The sequence below is a fragment of the Dromaius novaehollandiae genome, chromosome 29, assembly GCF_036370855.1.
Source record: "Dromaius novaehollandiae isolate bDroNov1 chromosome 29, bDroNov1.hap1, whole genome shotgun sequence".
NCBI classification, from domain to species: Eukaryota; Metazoa; Chordata; class Aves; order Casuariiformes; family Dromaiidae; genus Dromaius; species Dromaius novaehollandiae.
This window is the reverse complement of record NC_088126.1, coordinates 2,563,530-2,581,992: the sequence shown is the minus strand read 5'-3', so window position 1 is coordinate 2,581,992 and position 18,463 is coordinate 2,563,530. Positions and strand designations below refer to the sequence as shown.

The window sequence follows — 18,463 nt, the reverse complement described above, 5'->3', positions numbered from 1 at the left end:
GGCAGGGAGGTGTGTGTCTATTTTTGTGACACATGTGCACATGCACATGGCGTGTTGGACACGTTTGTGCACACACATGCGCTTTGCACACACGCGTGTGCATGCATAGCTGCTCCTGTGTGTCTTGTGACACCCGCGCCAGGGCAGTGCTGCCCTTGCAGGCCCCGGCCTGCAGCCACAGCCTTCCTCCTCATTCCCCCCCACTTCCCCACTTCTGGGGGGCAAATGGGGTTTAGGTTTCTCACTGGCAACTCATAACACGGGTAAGGGCTGGGGGGGGCCCATCCAGCCTGAGCCCCCCCAGGGGACGCAGCTCCCAGCCACAGGGAAGCACAAAACCCCCCTCTGCCCCCCAACAGGGCTCTGTGTCCTTGTCCTGCCTTATGGCAGCTGCTGGCTGACGACCCCAAACTCATGACAGCTCAAAGACACGAGGCTCTGCTGGGGGTGGGGGGAGTAAGTGGGGGCAGCGAAGGGGAAAGACCCCCACACACACTCAGCACCCTACTGCAGCAAGCAACCAGCACCAGCTCAACCCTTACGAGCCATCAGAGAAGCCAAGTCCCGGCTTACCCCTTGCTCTCAGTGCTAAGATCCGAGCGAAGAGCGCAGCCGCAAAGGCAGAGAAAGCCGCTCCCAGAGGATGTGGTATTTTATTAAGAAACATAGTACAAAAAGTGTATATACACGTTGAAATCTCCACATTTGCAAACATTATCCTAAATATAAAAGGAATACTCGCGCCGTCCGAGGAGGCTCCTGTACATAAAGCTATCGCCAACTCTTTGCAATTCGGGGCACTTCAGTTCTGAACCACGGCGCGAACTGCACGCGGAACGGACTCGCCGCGTTAAGTGAACGCGGCTCTGCAATAAATACACACCCAAGCGCCGTGGCTGGCACCGGGCGAAAAACCAGGCTGACAGAGGCGAGATTAGAGAAATGCTCCGATCCGGCGGAGGCCGGCAAGCACCGAGAACCGCGGCGCGGGCAATCCTGCCGGGACCAGAGGGGAATTCGACGGGGGGACGAGGAAACCCCCAGCCTGAATCTCCAGGAGAACTGCTCCGCTCCAGCCCAGCGGGGAGCTTCCCAGTAAGGCACTCAGCTTAACTCGCACGGTTTATTATTTCAGCCCAAATGAATCCCTAAATGGTATGCTGGAAAAGATTTAGCTCACTTTTATGTGACCAGCGGAAGATTCTTTTTCTCGTCCCTGGACAGGATTTACAATGCCCTGCTTCCTATTTAGGATAATGGGAAGCATTTATATTCAGCTACTGCGAAAACAGGGAAATATGCGTCTAATCAAACCTAAACTGCTGGTTCATTTAGCACCAAATCATCTCCATCACTGAGGAGAAACAACTCACATTAACGATACGTCGGTCGAACTCTTGGCACAGGCAGATAGGAAGTAAATTCTAGTCAGGACTCAAAAAAACCCCAAATCTCAGCCCAGTAAAAGCTTTATCTGCGCAAGGGGCCCTTCAGGCCAAACCGGCTGGAGCCAGATGGCTGGATGTTTGCTGCCCTTGGGGAATCTTGCAGGACAGAAATATTAACGTCTTCAGAAGACTGAAAAGGGGAAAGAATTGAATTAAAACAAGGACTTCTGCACAAGCGTCCCTGGGAAATCGGTGGGGTCTCTCCTACCCTCCCAAGCAGGCACATGACGACGGATGCAAGCCTAAGCTTGCAGATGAGCCCGCGCCAGGATGGGAAGCCGGGCTGGATGCGTGGGAGGACAGGATCGCGAGTGCTCCGCATCGACGCAGCGTTAGGAGCAAAGCGTTTATTTAGCCTTTGACCTTTTAAAATCCTGTGCTCGTAGAGTAATGAGCAGTTAAAAAAAGTGCCAGGACTGAGATGGGGTGGATAACAAAAGCGCCGACATGGCAAAGTCCAGCCCTCGCTTCAGTGGGAGGGTGCGCAAGGAAAGGTCATTTACATGCTACAAACCCGCCGCTTACTCCCGCCAGCAACAACAGACCTACACTGCCACATCTGACGCTGCGCTGACAAGAAAACTGCTGTTCTTTGCTTAAAAACCTCCAAGCCTTTCTGTGGCATAGCAGAGGATACAGGCGAGTTTAAATTCTTTCTAAATGCTGGGCATAGACCAAATACTTCTCAGTCTTTGTTCAGACCCCGTATGCAAGTACTTCTAAAAATAAAATTAATGTGTGATTTCCCCGCACAAGGCGAAGCCCTAAGAACACTGTCAGCTTTATTTGTTCCAGTTCTGTACAAGAAATCCAATTACCGTGAATGCCGTGGACTTTTTTCTTCTCCTCTGAAGGGGAAGTTTGTTTCCCAGCTGAAGGGACTTTTTGCACAACTGACCCTGGGCAGGGGAAGCATGGAAAGAAATGAGAATCAAAGTGCTGTCAAAGGCACAACACAGTATTTATACTACAGCTGCCTCAGCTGTAGAGCTCTTCAAATTTACAAATAATAACCACTAACTACAGGCAAAATGTAGAATTCAAAGCTGGCAGTGTCCCTTTACATCTGTAAACATTTCTGGGTACAACATAACTAGAAGAATCTGTCTAGATTTACTCTGATACCGTCTCAGACCTTCCAATATGGATTTGCGGTTCATCGAACAAACCTGAATTTTTGATGTGCTGGGCAACAGAAAATAAGTTAACACATGCTTGAAGCCAGAGAGGAATACTGACTGCATAGAATTGAAGAAATCAATAGTCAGGAACTGAGTTTCTCCCAAACATTCATCCATTCAAAATAATTATTAAAGCCTTCTTCAAAACATCTTTTGGAAAAAGATAAAGTCTTATTTATAAATATAGCTACACTGGTTATAAATAAATGCACTTAGATTCTCAAAACCAGCAAGTCTCATGAAGCCTTTACAATAATAGTTTCATAAATCTTTCTTTCCTAAAGCTTGTTGGTGAACCCAACCAGTTAAACACTGTTCAATGTTGCCAAATATGCAATTTTGGCAGATCCAACCTTTCTCTCAGACCAAAGCACATGGTCCAATAAATCAAAGGGTGCTGGATATGAGCACTCCGAGAATGAGACTCTTACCAAGAGCCTAGATGCAAGAGCTTCGGCGTGGGAGAGGGGCGAACGCTAGCTGTTAAACCGTGGCAAAGTCGCACAACTGTTTCTTCGATTACACGGGTATCAGCACAAACGAGGCCACAACACTTCGCTGCGAGCTGACCTGCAAAGCCCCCGCTGCCAACCAGAAACCAACTGCTCTGCAGCAGTGACTAACCCACAGGCTTGAAGGCTGGTTTTATGGCAAAAAGCAGTTTCTTCTTGGGGCGACAAACGCATTCAGACCTGCAATTCTAAGTTCATGGCTTAATGAACTCATAAGTCTCCGTTACATCTCAAATGTCACGATATGAGCTTATCTATCAGCAAAGAAACATAAAGGCAGTATCTGAACCAACATAAAACCCTATTATCTGGACACACTTGGAAATAACAGGGAAAAAAGCAATGCGAGGGCCATGAAATTAAATGATTACCATGAATACTGCCAACAGTTACAAAACTAGGACAAGAAAACAATAAACTATGGGCCAGAGCAGCAATGAATTTTTATCTTTGCAAGGAAACATTTCAAAATGCCTGCAGAAAGCAGGCCAGCTGCTAGGGCCTTTGCAGCTAGAAGTCATTTCTAGCCTTTGTAACCTTTTTGCAACCAACTGAACAGCTTGCATTATGGTATTTTTCTCAACTTCCCTTGTTTCCCTCATGGTTGCTGAGACAGAATAATCTTTCATTATCAAGCTCCACACGATTACTCAGAGCACTTCCAATCAGTTTCCCTGCTGTCCTGAAACGCATAATCCACAAGCCTGCTAAGAGGAAACCATTTAGGTATCCTCTTTACTAAACAAGCCTGTAAAGAGTGGGGAAAAACAATACATTTTAGTAACAAAATCAGCTGCTTGTTAAAAAAGGCTTCAGTATATTTAAAAACGATTTAGTAAAAAAAGTGACATATCTACCTCCAGAGACAACTGAACTCCCAAGCTGTCTTACAACAACCACCGTATGTTTAGTTTTGCATATATAATCAGTTAGCGCTACTGTTCGGCACAAAAGAGTCAAACAGAATGTTTGACCAAGTTTCATAAAACTGATGAGGAATTTTTTGTGATCCCTTTAGGTAGTTAAGAAGTCCGCTGTAGAGCTGCCCAAAACTGCTCCTAAAACAGTCCAAAGAGGACAAAATGTAATATTCCCTGATATCTCGAAATGCTCAAGTTCATGCACACTCAGCCTGGGCTTTACTCTTGCATTGAAGGTTGCCTCAATGTGAACTAGATTCATTTCTTTTTAAGGGGGGAAGGCATATAATTGTTCAAGTCCCATTCATTTTCCAGCTTGGTTTAGGTGGTAAAACCCCACTACCACCTCTTCAGATTTTAAAGCAAAATAAACACCCCAAGAGTCTGCTTTTCCAAAGGTCCAGATCTGGTCACTCGACTTCACAGAAGGGAGCAAACATCTCGGGTCACTGCATAAAGCCTGTTTTCAGTGCTGTGATTTCAGGGCAGCTGAGAGCTAATACCGGCTACTTTGGCATTGAGGTACTTCTTTTCCACTCCCAACAATGCAGGTATTAACATCTCAATATAAGCCTTCAGGTCACTTGCTGGCTAAAATTTGTAAAAGCTTCCAATCATTCAAGGTCAAGCTTTAAAAGCACCTTTTGGCGCTGTGCTGAAAGCAGAGTTATGTCGTGAGCTGCTGGAGAAGCTCCTATCCCTGTTGATGGGACCACACAGGCGGTCCCATTACGTGATTTTCCAGTCGCACAGTGGATCTGACAACAGTCCTCTGCTCCCAGTGCTGCTTGCTGACAGCACCTTTTATATATAAAAAAAATTGTTATTTTTCTTTACAAAACAAAGTCAATAACCCAGGATTAGGAGGTTACAGTTTCCACAGCGATATCAGTCGGCTGATCCATCTCCACCAGAGCCATTGTGGATCCCTCTATGTCTTCTGTGGTGACTACAACTGTGTCCACCTCAGTGACCTCTTCGAGTACCGCCACCTCAGCCCCGTTGGGCTGCTGCCTCACCATGGCTGCCAGCTTAAGCCGGTACTGCTCTGCCTCTTGCTCTTTCTTCATGAGCTGGCTTCGATATTCCTGAGCCTTCCGGTTTGCCTCTTGCAACTGCTGCTGTAGCACCTCCCTTTCATCGCTGTCCTACAGAAAACAAAAGTCAAGAGAGCCCATGACGGAGGCCCAACCTGCAATGCGAACACCGGCACAAGGAAATGGGGCATGCAAGGATTAGAACAGCGTACGCTTCAGGTTACAAAAGCAAAACGGTCTTAAGGCAGTGATATACTGAACCGAACATTGCTTGTCTCAACTGCTTGCACATTCATCACTAAGGCAGGAATGCAAATGGGAAATTGGAGAACAATCACGTGCAGTTTGTTGCAGAGATATCATCTGACTCAGTGGAACAGGGCGCAACTCAAGCCTGTGGCTTCAGCAGGCCAGGAGCCCGACGCCCTTAGCGCAGTAGAGAAACACACAGGAGACAACCACAGTCAGTCACAAACAGGAGTGCCTACCTTGTCTTCCTCAAAGTCATTTATATTTTGTTCTGCTTTTTGCTTCTTGGCTGGTGGCTCTTCTTCTTCTTCTGCATCATCACCGTCTTCAATAATAGTCTCTTCTGCAACCTGACCAGCAGGTACAGTTAAAACTGAAAAATCAAAGGTGAGAAATTATACAGTGAGAGACATGCTTTGGCACAGATGTTTCCTGAAAGACTACCTTGAACCTAGTGCATCTGCGTGGTGCTGGAGAAGGGGAGAACTGTGGATCAGCAACGCCTAAGACTCCCTGGAGAGGAACTCTGGAGCAGCTTTCCAGTTTTCTTCACTGAGGCCTTGTTTTAGACTGTTTGCCATAGGAAGCAAACAGTTATTTCAGAGTCCCATCACCACAACAGAGCTGGCAGAATCCAAAGTCGAAGGTTTGTGTCTTAGGAAATATGTAATGTTATCATTCTGATGGTTCAGTAATACAATTCATAGTCAAGATAGGTTAAACAAGAGGAATAGAAAGCTACTCTCAAAATTCCCAGTACAGACTGTGCTGCTGGTTAAGCTCAGAATCAGCTTTAAGCACATGCAATAGCTGCAAATATGCCAGAAAACAAATGCATTTTAAATCTGCAAACATGAGTTTTCACTTTGGGAAGCCAGTAGCAAGAATTCATCCAACCAGAGGGCAGAAACGTACCACGTGAACTACTGAAGGTAGCTCCACCTAAACAGTTCTCCTTTTGTCTGCCTTAGACTAAGAATGGGTTACAAGCCTGGAATTATTTGTATTAATTTGGCAAATAATTCTGAATAATTAACAGGCTTTAGAAAATTGCTTTCCACTCATGAAGACTGTAAACTGAGAAGTGACATAGCTTATCTCACACTGCAACATTGTATGCATGTCACAGGAGAGCTATTTTACTACTTAATCCTCCCTCCCCCCAATATTAATCCAAATAACCAGATATCCATAGGACATGTTAAAAGAACTGTAGGTAGTAGACAAGGCAGACGAATTACATCCCTTGAGGAAATAGAAATTCACCGTGCAAGTGCTCCGGAGCTCTGCCCTGCTTTACCGAACACATTTGCCTTGTAAAACCGATAGATTATGCTGCCTTAGGCAGTGTAACTAGAGTATTGGGAGGAAAAGGTGTATTTAATCTTACAGTAATGTCCCAATACTAAGTTTTGCAAGAACGATGGGGTAATTGCTAAAGGCAACAGGTTGCAGTTTCACTGGTTGAGCAGTTTGCTCCCAGACTGGGAAGTTTACCAGAGGGTAAAGGAACGATCTTTGCCTGGCTGCCAAAGGGACAGCAGCTAACTGCATTTCTCTTCCTCCTGCAATTTTACAATGAAGGTGTTTGGTTTTAATACAAAGATTCAAATATTGAAGTGTAGCAGCATGCAAGTGTATTAAACCACAAACAAGTCACTGCCAAGCTTTATCACTGAAGTAAATCACATTAACTTTTTAACCCTTCCTGGTTAAAAAGTAGGCAGTAGGGCACGAACCTGTTATACCACAGTGTCGGCAAGCCAAATCGTATAAACAGCCTGCCCTGCACAGCTCAAGAAGGTTCACAGATTTCACCACCTTTTTTTCTTTTTAAAGCTCAACTCCCAGCACCGGCTGGCAGCTTTCCGAGTTCAGCTCCTCCTTACCTTGCTGCCCATCTTGCATGGTTACGATGAACGGCTGGCTGAGGCCGCTGGTGGGTACAGCTGCTTGCAGGCTGCCCAGGGGAACTCCATCTGTTACTATTGTGATAACTTGCTGCCCTCCGCTGCCAACCACTTGTTGTATGGCAGAATCGACAGAATTCGCTTCCACTATTTCCTCCGCGTTACCTTGAGAAATAAAGCAAGTGCCAAAAAAGTCAGTATTTCCTCCCTTCCTTGAATAGAAACTGAAGCCTAATGAAAAACCTCAGGGATGCAGCATCAGAACCCTGGAACACCTGCTTATGAAAAGAAGTCTGTAAATGTAATAAGTCTTAGTGGGAAACAAACCCCACTACTAAACCTTAGTAGAACAAGTTTTCTCACGTAAAAACATCATTTTTCATGTAATTTAATGAGTTTAAAGCACCAGCATCCAAGCAAATTAATTAATTAAAGAAACTCAGAGCTGGAGGCAGCTATTAAGCAGACTTGACTCTCTAAGTGACCAACTCTAACGAAGACAAACCACACTCAAAACACTTCGTGCCTCAAGAGCCCCATCCACACAAGCACAGCCAAACCAACCATAAGGAGGCTATTTAGTTTGGCTGGACGACTGCAAACTTGTTTAGGTCTCCGGGACACTTTCTGTATGACTTACGGCTTGCATAAATAATCAGGACTGTAAGCCCTCAGCTGCATCCTGATCCCAGTGTACGCTGCAAGTACAGGAAACAGGGTACCCGACCTACTGCGCATGCTTTGGGTGCCAGAGAGGAAAACGTTCAAGCACTGAAGGTCAAGAAATCAGTCGTGTGGCACCAGCAGCTTAAACAAGTCAAATTGCTCGCCTCTAGATTCAAGGAAAAATGCTTAGCTTTGGGGAAAAAATGAATTCAAAGGTAAAAGGATTACATTAACTTTAACTATCATATTCCTAAATCTGAAGTTAATTAAAGGTCAAACATTGCACTCTACAAACATATAAAAGATCGTAAAAGGAAACAAAACAAAACAGAACAACTTTCCAAAAGAAAAAGTTACCAGAGCCTCAAGAGACTCAAAGCATCTGTTAAATACCAAGATTTTATAACGACATGAAACTGAACAAACTGGCAACCCGGGGACAAAAAACATTTCAAACAATTTTCTTCTTAAACAAATATTTGTCCACACTTCTGTATGAAAGATAAAATCCATGTTCTGGAGTATTACTGTAACTGCTTAAGCACGTCAAAAGCAACATGCTGATGTCAGGGTCAGAACAGGACAAGCTGGATAACAAATATGAACAGTCATTTCTATCAGCAACAGCTGCTGTTTTTTGTAGTTTGAGCTGGGATAACAAATCAACCCACTACATCACATATACTTAACATCAACTCTTAATTATCATGAATCAAGTCAAATCCACTCACAGTTTGCACCCAGATACCTTCAATTCCAATTCCTGGTAAGATACTTACTAAAATTATACAAATTTGAATCAGCGTCCAAACGGTTTCCCCTACCTGTAGCTCTGTTTGAGTTGGAAAGAGGTGCCGATGCTTCAGCGAGGGCCGCAAGCGTGGCAAGCACAGAGGTCGTTGAATTGGAAAACTGCACCGTGGATACATCTGAATCACCTGCTTGGGAGAGACGAGGGCAAGCTGAAGGATTTTCAGGACCTGCCATGCCCTAAGTAGCGAACGCAGCAGTCAGCTCGCAACAAGTTTGTCACCTAGGGTCAGACTGTTTGTTGGGCTCCCCATGCTCAGTGGAAAAAGGGAGGTGGAACAGATCACGTTTCGTGAGAGGTACCTCTCCTTCTAACCGTAAAAGGGGCTTTGGTATTGCTTTAGGACAGGCAGCACCCACTCTGAATATTTTATGATAATTTAAATCAAATATTGCTTTAAATCATTATTGACTGTTATCAACTGAACTGATCTGCTCCAGCCTTACTGCAAAAGCTGCAGAAAGTCAGGCTTTCTGCTGGGCTAACGCCGAGCTTCGATTTGGAGACGTGGACGGTTTTCCAAGATGCAGCCATACTGTCTGACGAAACTCACAGACGTGCCGAGGGCTGATTGCTCCAGTGTTGTGGAGAAGTGGTTGCTATGCACGTAATTACTTGGCTTTGCATCGTACTGTAACTTCCAAAATTGCAAATGCCGAAGCATATATTAAACTAGTTTGCTATTGTGAGTAAATTGTACTACCCAAGTTCTTACTCAGTTGGGAAAATCTCCAGGTACTGTCCGTATTAGTTTATAGAACAAATGTTTCATCACAAGTCAATTAACAGCTTTTACTCAAATGCAAAAGTTAACCAAGTATATCACTTTATTTCAATTTACTGAGCAGAGCTCCTCTCCTTCCCGCTCAGGTTTAGTAATGGGGGGGGGGGGGGGAACAAACAAGGAAAAAAAAAACAAGCTGCTGCAACGGTGTATTGATTTGAGTAAGATAAACAAGTCTTCTCAGTTCCAAAATACAATGTTTCTTCCTTCAATTGACCGCAGTAACTCCTATTCAAAGTCGGAAGTAATAAGAATGGAACAGGAAACTCAACTAAATGGGCGCAACCTCAGTACTTTATTTGCATGCATATAACTCACAGTTTCTCTTAAAAAAAAATCCTGTGCTTCATTGCCAGCAAAGATTATAAGCACACAAGGATAATACAAAGGGAAGTTCATCTAAAGTTCCCTGCCTTAACCCCTGCAACCCATTCTGTCTCACTAGCTCCTTGACTTTGTGATGGTTAGGGAGGGATTTATTCCCAAAGGGCAGTCTTTCCAAAGGGTGTGGGCTAGGACATGAAAACACCGTGGGCTTAGTAACTGTTTTCAGCAGTTTGTAATGACATTTCTAAACCAAATTTCTTCATGCCAGCTAAGGATATTTATTCTCATTCAAAATGTTTTTAAATAACTGAAGATACTTGAAATTTAAGAGAAGCGAGAGAAACCGTAAAACGGTTAAGCGACAGATTTTTGTTGTAATGAAAACGCAGTCACTGATGCCCTCTTGTGGGAAGCGAGAAAAAAGAAACCTCCTGATGTGGCCTAGAGCAGGGACGCCCTGACACTGATTATTTTAATGCCGATCGGCTGTTGCACATATTGCAAGCGTCGTGGGAGGAAAGACCCTGGGTATTTTGTTCAAGTCACACGTGGACAATAAGCCATCACCTTGAGGTGGCCCTGATAAAGGAGATTACATTGCAGGATATACGAGGAAAGGCGCAGTGAGAGACGGGGAGCTGCAAGGCTGCTGCTGAGCTCGCTTGAGCACTGCCTGCAGCTGCTCGCTGATGCACCAAGGATGGATTCAGACTGGAAAGCAACCAAGGATGACTGTCTGCTTAGTCCAGCCAAGCAAAGGCAGGGAGGGGACACAGCTGATTTCTGCATTGAAGGAACGGACACAACGGAGAGAATGATTTCAGCTAAAGGACAGCGTTGGCACCAGAATAAGTATAAGGCAACTGCGAACATGTTCAAGCTGGAAATCAGTTTTCTGATGTGGCACACTGCTATTCTCCAACAGCCTTTCAACAAGGCACTGGCCTCTGAGGATCCTGCCTAGTTTCGACACAGCGCTAGATACATTTGCAGAGGCAGTGACGCTGGCTGTGGCGAGAGTATCATCTGGCATACAAAAATTACAAGGTCCTTTCTAGTCTTATGCCCCTTTGACTTTGTGGAATATCCTTTATTGAAGATGTTTTATGCCAATTGCATCACATTTTCCCCACAGACTGAGCATGAACACTTTACACATTTTTCCTCCTCTAACTTGGGATTTGTTGTTTAAGTGCCTTAAAGCTGTGAGCAGCGCTGAAAGCTTTGAGAATAAGTCTGGAGCAGTGCTGAAGTCACCGTGGTCATGCATAGGCAGAGGGGTCTGGATAGGACTGCAGAACACCAGTATCCAAGTTTTTAAAAGCACTCTCTAGTTAAGAGGCAAACATTCATGCATGTGAACAGTCCCACTAACTGAAGAAATACACACAGAAGTGTTTGCAGGATGAAGCCAAATAGCTTCACAAAACTTTTATTTAGTAGCACCCTTGAGGCTGAAAAGAAACAGTGGTTCGGATTTCCCCAAATACAGAAAAGTAACTGTAGAGTTACTAGGAAAACCAGAATTACAGGAAAAGAATTTGAAATTAGGAAATTTGCACTCAGCCTTAAGTTAAAGTGTTTTCCCCACCAAAATACAGCTTACAGAACAACGAGCAATCTAACTATTTCTAACATTTGGTCCAGAACAAATAAGGAGTAGTCTACATATCCAGCTGACCTGCTTCCTCTACAAGGACCCAACATTTATATACACCAAAATATTCATTCAACTTTTTCAGCCAATAAAGAACAAAGCAAACCAGCAAACCATTCCCGGACTGCTGGGAAACAGCAAGGATTTGGCACAGGCCGTAGCTCCCATTATTTTTCTGTTGCAATCATCCAAATCCATTTTCTCAAGCTCTGTTGCTCATGACAGACCTGGAGCAGATCCACAGCTGAGCTCAGCAGAGCTTTGGCACTTACAACGCAACCACCTCTACTTACGTCAGCTCAAAATCTGCTTTATTACCTTCAAGAGCAAAAATATTCTGAGGCTAAATGTAGTAGCTTGGTGTGTTTGGCTATGTGTCACCATCCTTCCTCTACTAAATGGCCATCTGCCCTCTACTGGTAAGTAGTTGGAATTAAGAGGCGCATCTATAAGAACCTGTTAAGCCAAGAACTGTCTTTTAGACTTTACCACTCAAAGTCACATAAAACCTTACCTGAGGTTGCTTTGGTGTTCGCTGAAGAAACAAGACTAGTGAGATTGAGAACGTCCCCTGATGCAAGAATAAATGGTGATGTGACGGTGACAGTGTTTGCGACAGGATTCGTTCTCTCTGGATGTGTATTCACCTGATTCTGCATTGCTTCCTAGGAAAAAGAGCAGGGTTAGGCGTATATCCTTCATGCCTTCTGTGCTGAGCAGTATTTAGCATCCATGAGGCTGTTTAGAGGCAGGTTATTTCTCTCTGCAGCATGCCAGCAACACCAGTACAAAAGCTATTACAAAACTGCCACTGGAACATGGCAACTTACACTACTGGGGCACACCGTGCAAGATGCAGAAACCCCATCACCCACTAAGTCCTTGCAAGCACTTACTGGTTGATTCTGAAATAAAAAGTCATCTACATCCATACTGCTAGTTCTCTCTGCTAACAGAAAGTGATTCCATCAGACACAACAGGATCCTCTCACTCAAGTGCAGATATGCTTGGGGTGGACACCCAGATTCCCTCCCCAATCTACTGGGAGAAACACGTTTTTTCTAGAGAGAGAGTCACCTGGCCTATTTAGACACCTACCTCGGGATATTATGAATCACCTCCTGGAGGCGACCGTTTCTTTGTGTTGATATAAAAGGGAGTCTGCACATCCAGCTCAGAGATTCTGCGTTGGTGACATCTGAACCCAGAGCTGGAATTTACCAAGCCCAATGACACGGCAGGTTGGCATATGATAAAATTTACCTCAACGCTTCTGATCTGAGCATCAAAGTTTCCATAAGAAACATCTGTTCTAATGTTTCCAGCAGCTGCAGGTCCTTGCAGGTTCCTCAACCTACCTGTAACATTACCAGAGTCTCCGGATTGTTCTTGTCCAAAGCAATATCAAAAGCCGACTTATCAAACTTGCTGAAAGCATGGACATCAGCTCCATATTTGATCAGCAACTCTACGACATCTCGGTGGTTGTGCTCTGTTGCCCAGTGTAAAGCAGTCATTTTCAGCATGTCCTTGGCATTTACATCAGCCCCGTTCTGAAAGAAATACGCATTACCTGTCAGAGCATCGCCTTCCCTCACTACAGAGCATCACTTAACACACAACAAATCCCCCCCTCAAAGAGCTCAGTCATATCAGTCGCTGTTCTGATCTTAACCTCAGTCACTCTCACCTTGATTATTTGTAAAATAGCTTGTAAAAAAAATAATGACACGGTGGTTAAGATGACAGTGGTGTTTTAACGTTATCTTGAACAGGATGCTTTCTTCTTTCCTACAGAGATATCTGCTGTGTCTTAAAGGTAGTGCCCATGTCAGCATTTCAACAGACATAAACAACTAACTCCAAGGGCCACGGAGATGAGCATTAAGAGTTTTGCCTCATTCGCTAGGCTTACCCTAATCAGCAGTTCTACAATGTGAGTGTGTCCATCTGCGGCAGCCATGTGTAGTGGAGTCCTGTCCACTTTAGTTCGGGCATCTCTGCTAACACCGGCTCGAAGCAGCACTTCCGCTGTGGAATAGTGGCCATACTGGGCAGCAAGGTGAAGAGGCGACGTCCCAAGCTGCAGGTTCATTTAGACAAGTTACTGTCAGTTAACAGCAAGAGAGGACAGGCACAGCAATCACCATGTGCACGCTCAGCAGTTTTAAAGAAATAGAACGACTAGGCTTCTGGAAGAGAGGGTTATCAGCTTTTCTCTTCACTCAGAAATAGGCAGCTGTACATCCAGTATTTTTCCTGATGGACTTAAGCTCTTTACGGATATTTATATTATTTGATAGCTTGACGATCAAATGTGTATTTTCTCCACTGTGCCATTCATTTATCACTGAGCATCAGCATGCTTCTTTCCAGGACAAAAGCAGAATAGCTTTTTCTATATCATGATAGATAATTTAATCACTATTTAGATAAGGACAGTATTAAAATATTACTAGGCTCTGCTTCCTCCTGATACAGACAATTCCTTCATTTCCCAAACCTATGAATGAACAGACTGACAAGACAGGAAACGAAGACAATTGGCGATGGAAGATACCTGCTGAATATGCTACCATATTCATTGTTATCAGGTTCTCTGTTTTTCAAATTGTTATTCTTCATTTTCATTAAAGCTTTCATTTCCTTTCCTACCCAGGATGGGCTGGTTTGTTTTATTTATTTATTTTTTAAACAAAGATGACCTTCCTGACTGAGAAAGGTTTAACCAATTTAATAAAGCATTCTTAAAGAACTTCCTAGTACTAGAAGGCTTAGCAATTCTTTCAATTCAATTTCACTCATAATTTATCTTTGCTTCTCTGAACTGAACCTCCTAAAGCATCAAAACCTAAGTAAATTGCTATCTGGGACAGCATATTAATTAAGATTGATCTCTACAGAATTGCACGATGTCACAGTCTTTCCATGAATGTAAATTCATCTTGGCCTGAGGAAGGTCTTAGTTTTTAAAGTACTTCACCTGGAACAACTCTGCACTGTCACAAAAATGCAGAGATGCGTTACCTGTCAATCCACACACTTTTTTTTACTGCCCCAATTTCCAGTTGTATCCTTTAGGTTCAGTACTGAAGAGTACGTGCAACCCATTTGGGAAAGAACACTATGAGATGGTCCCTCAAAGAAATATTTTCAAAACAAACAAATATTCTTATCCCCAAGAACAGTTTAAACATCGTTCAACATCCCCTGCTGGTGTCTGGCAGAAAAATGTCTCCGTGTTTCCAACGTACCCAGTCAGTGGTGAAAGGAGCACCGTTTGCCATCAGCGTTCGCACTTCGTCATCTTGGCCTTTGCGAGCTGCTTCTAGCAACCTCTTCCCTAAGTCCACCAAGGACATCTTTATACATGGGACCGAGTGTTTGCCGAAAGCTGGTTTAGCAGGTGGGAGTGGGATATGGAAAAAAAGAAAGAAAGTGAGGCACAGACATTTTAAAAGCGCAGTACAATTAACACATCCAAAGGCCTGTCTGACTAGCAGACCCACTATCTTCCCACACAGAGCTAGGCTCAACATAGTCAATAAAAACAGACTCAAATGTTTTTCACACTTTTTTTGTTGCAAGCCTTAAAATATCAAGAGAAGGCAACATACAGGCTAAGCCTGCAACCAGATCAGACAGCACAAGACATCAGGGCTTCTGCATGACCCCACTTACCTCAACAGGGCCTTGTACGAACACAAAGACTTGCCCATGTGGCTCCAGTTCCAAGAGCAGAACCTATAAAAGCAATGGCAAAGCTGTCCACATTTATTGCACATCATTTTAAGTTTTAAAGCACTTTAAGAACACATTCATCTCCAAGGCACTCCCTCTGCCCCCAGCACTAGCAGCTAAGCACGAGGGAAGTATCCCTGTTCTCTACTGGTAGAGTATGCAACAAACCTTGGGAACTCCAGTGACTTGTCCAAGGTCATAAAGGGAAGCGGAACCTAAGAGTTCCCATTTTTGTCGTCAGTCTACCAAAAACCAGTACTTCTATTTATTCCAAACTACGTTAAACATACTATAATTATGGTACTACAGCGAACTATAGTACTTTTCTCCATGATAGGGTTACACTGGTATGCCAGTCCTATGAAAAAATGACTTTAAAATCAATATATTAACTCCCTCACAACATTCTTTAAACAGCTACAAATGAATGTCTGTGCATAGGGATGCTGTGACATGTAGTTTAACAGTGATTCCAACAGGAATGATTTTTTCTTTTAATTTCCTTTAATTCTAGGAAATAGCCAAAAAGCTCTGAGAGGGTCTATTTCTTTAATGAAGAAATATCTCACCAGTGACAGTCTATAACCGGTTATCAGCAATACAAGCCCTGTAAAGTAAAACCAAACAGCAAACCTCATCCTGAATCTCAGCAGGCAACACTGCCCATATCAACTTCTCCCTCCTAAAACACATCTCATTTTATAAGGCTATTTTAAAATTGTAGCTTTTTCTAAGTGCGCAGTTATTGTATGCAACCCCTGATTCATAAAATTCAAGAATCCGGCAACGTTTAGTTCACTGTGATAGACACGATGTTTATGGAAATAAACCGTTGAGAAAACCCCAGCGCTATTTCCAGCTGTTCATACAACACGTGCGACAACATAAAAGCTGCACTTCAAATAAGTTCCATTATCACAGCGCAGCTCTGGCAGGCATCAAACACTTCATGCAGCAAACTCAGGTCCTCCAGGAAACTGCACGGGGAGGATCTCGCAGAGGGCAAATAGCCCAAAACAGTCACTCGCGCAGAGCTTACTCCACAATCAGGCCCTCTATGCATTTAACATCTATGTATTTGACTGCCAAAGTCCTTGCGCCCTGTAGGACTTTTGGTTTTTTGTCTCAGTTCTTGGGGGGACAGATTTTTTAACATGCTCCTTCTTGTCACCCATGTTAAAAACACTTGTAATAACTTTCCAGGCATAAGTAGTTCCACTGAACTTGGTGTTCGCAAAGTGAATCACGAGCCTACGTACTTGCAAGACTGGGGTTTACCACTGCGGGTGCGCTTAGGAAAAAGAAAGGAGAAACTTGTTCATCAACGAAAAACATCAGCTTCTCTGCTCTTAGCAAACTGAAGCGTTGTTACTTATTAACGACTTTTTGGAGCCCTCACCTTACACCCCTGCTCTCTTCCCCGCTTGATGCTTTCAGGGAGGCTTTAACTCTGAGGCTCCCTCTCTTTCAAGTTATTTACAGTTATCGCAGTTTGGGCAACTGTTGACAAGTCCTTTGTTTGTACTCCCCAACACCACCACCTTCCCTTTGCTGTACGTGAAAAGTAAAAGCAAAGGACACACTTCTCAAAAAGAGTAAATTTCCTCTTCTTAACAACCAGCTTGAGGTCAGAAGCCCCTGAAGCTCTGCAGACCTGACTCAAAATAGGAAAGGCCATCCCAATAAGCACTTCGCTCTCTGCCACAAAAGGAAAAGCTCTCCTCTCACCAGCAGCACTCAGATTTTCCCCATAGAGGAGACTGTCCCCAGCTCGACCAGGGAAATGATCCGAAGGGGGTGTCCTTTGCTCCCAAGGCAGGAGACCCCTACGCTCTGGGGCCCTGTTCCCTCCATCTCTCCAAACGACCCTTTAACCTTCCCCTATTTCGCGCGGGGCCCCGCTGAGATAAGGGCCTGCCTGTCCCAGATTGATACTGCCAAACACGCAGCCCCACACCACTTCCACTTGTGGAAACACGCACCCTTCCCCTCTCCGGAGCCCACCCCCCTTACCCAGGGAACCCCGTCCCCTCCGCCACAGGACACGCACAAATTACTCCCCCAAAGCAAATTCCCTGAGCCCTGTTGGCGACAGGAACCCCTCTCCTCTCGGATCCTCCCTAAACAAACACCTGCTGCATCCTTCCCCCCACCACAGATGGGGCTTCCCACTCCCCCCCCCAAAATCCCCCTGCCCAAGGCCGGGACCTTCCTTTCCATGCCACAAATCTCTCCTGAAAATGAGCCATCTCCCCCAGATGTGCAGCCAGGATCCCCTTTTTTGGGAGCCTCCTTTGCTTCCCTCCCCCAAACCACCCCCATCTCCAGAGCGGAGACCCTCCTCTCCATGCCCCCCCCCCCAGTGAACACGCCAAGAAGAACCCCTAAAACACCCCCCCCCAAGATATCACCCCTTTCACTGGGGGAGCGGCCCACTGGCCTCCAAACCAGCCCCAAATATCAGAGTGCCCCCCCTTGCATCCCCCACAGGCAGCCCCCCAACCTCACCCCTCACAGAGGGGGGGGTTCCCCTCACCTCCCCCCACACAGGCAGCCCCCCAACCTCACCCCTCAGAGGGGGGGGCTACCCTCACCTCCCCCCACAGGCAGCCCCCCAATCTCACCCCTCACAGGGGGGGGGTCCCCTTGCCTCTCCCCACAGGCAGCCCCCTAACCTCATCCCTCACAGAGGGGGGGTTCCCTTCACCTCCCCCCACAGGCAGCCCCCCAACACCGCCCCTCACAGAGGGGTTCCCCCCACAGGCAGCCCCCCAGTACCACCCCTCACAGGGGAGGAAAGGGGGTCTCGCCCACCAGGCAGCCCCCAACACTGCCCCTCACACAGGGTCCCCCCATTGCTACCCCCCCCCCCCGCGCCCCGGCCTCACTCACGCGCCGGCTCGGGCCCCCCCAGGCGCGCGGCTGTGCCCGGCGCGCGGCCCCGCCCCCCTCCCCCCCCGCCGCTCTTCCCGCCCCTCCCGCCGCCGCTCCACAAAATGGCCGACCCGGAAGCGAGGCGCGGCGGAAGGATACCGCGTGCGACCACAAAAGAGTCCGGCCGCTCGCGGAGGGAAGGGCGAGCGGAGGTGGGACGGGGCGCCGCCCCGCTCTGCCACGAAGAGCCCGTGGCGGGTGTGGAGGGATTCCTGCCTTCCCGGCCCCCTGCCCGCCCACGGCCCTGGAGGGGGGCGGCGACGGCACCGGGGAGCGGGGGCAGCT

The 18,463-nt window shown here is 45.8% G+C and overlaps 1 protein-coding gene across 4 annotated transcripts; it reads right to left on the bottom strand.

Annotated features, from left to right (window-relative positions):
* Positions 1-634: 634 nt before the first annotated feature.
* Positions 635-18,217, bottom strand: GABPB2 (GA binding protein transcription factor subunit beta 2). Of its 4 annotated transcripts, XM_064499143.1 has the most exons (11): positions 16,644-17,216; positions 16,504-16,535; positions 15,185-15,247; positions 14,758-14,897; positions 13,419-13,586; positions 12,862-13,056; positions 12,017-12,167; positions 8,748-8,864; positions 7,237-7,422; positions 5,587-5,720; positions 635-5,209 (listed from the first exon to the last, which is right to left on the bottom strand). In XM_064499143.1, the coding sequence occupies exons 4-11, from the start codon at positions 14,863-14,865 to the stop codon at positions 4,922-4,924; spliced, it is 1,347 nt and encodes a 448-aa protein (XP_064355213.1). In that variant the 5' UTR covers positions 14,866-14,897; positions 15,185-15,247; positions 16,504-16,535; positions 16,644-17,216; the 3' UTR covers positions 635-4,921. The 4 variants fall into 4 exon arrangements, with proteins under 4 accessions (XP_064355213.1, XP_064355210.1, XP_064355214.1 ...); XM_064499140.1 differs by lacking the exons at positions 16,504-16,535; positions 16,644-17,216 and adding an exon at positions 18,137-18,217; XM_064499144.1 differs by lacking the exons at positions 16,504-16,535; positions 16,644-17,216 and adding an exon at positions 18,137-18,217 and having other exon boundaries at positions 8,748-8,861.
* Positions 18,218-18,463: the final 246 nt, after the last annotated feature.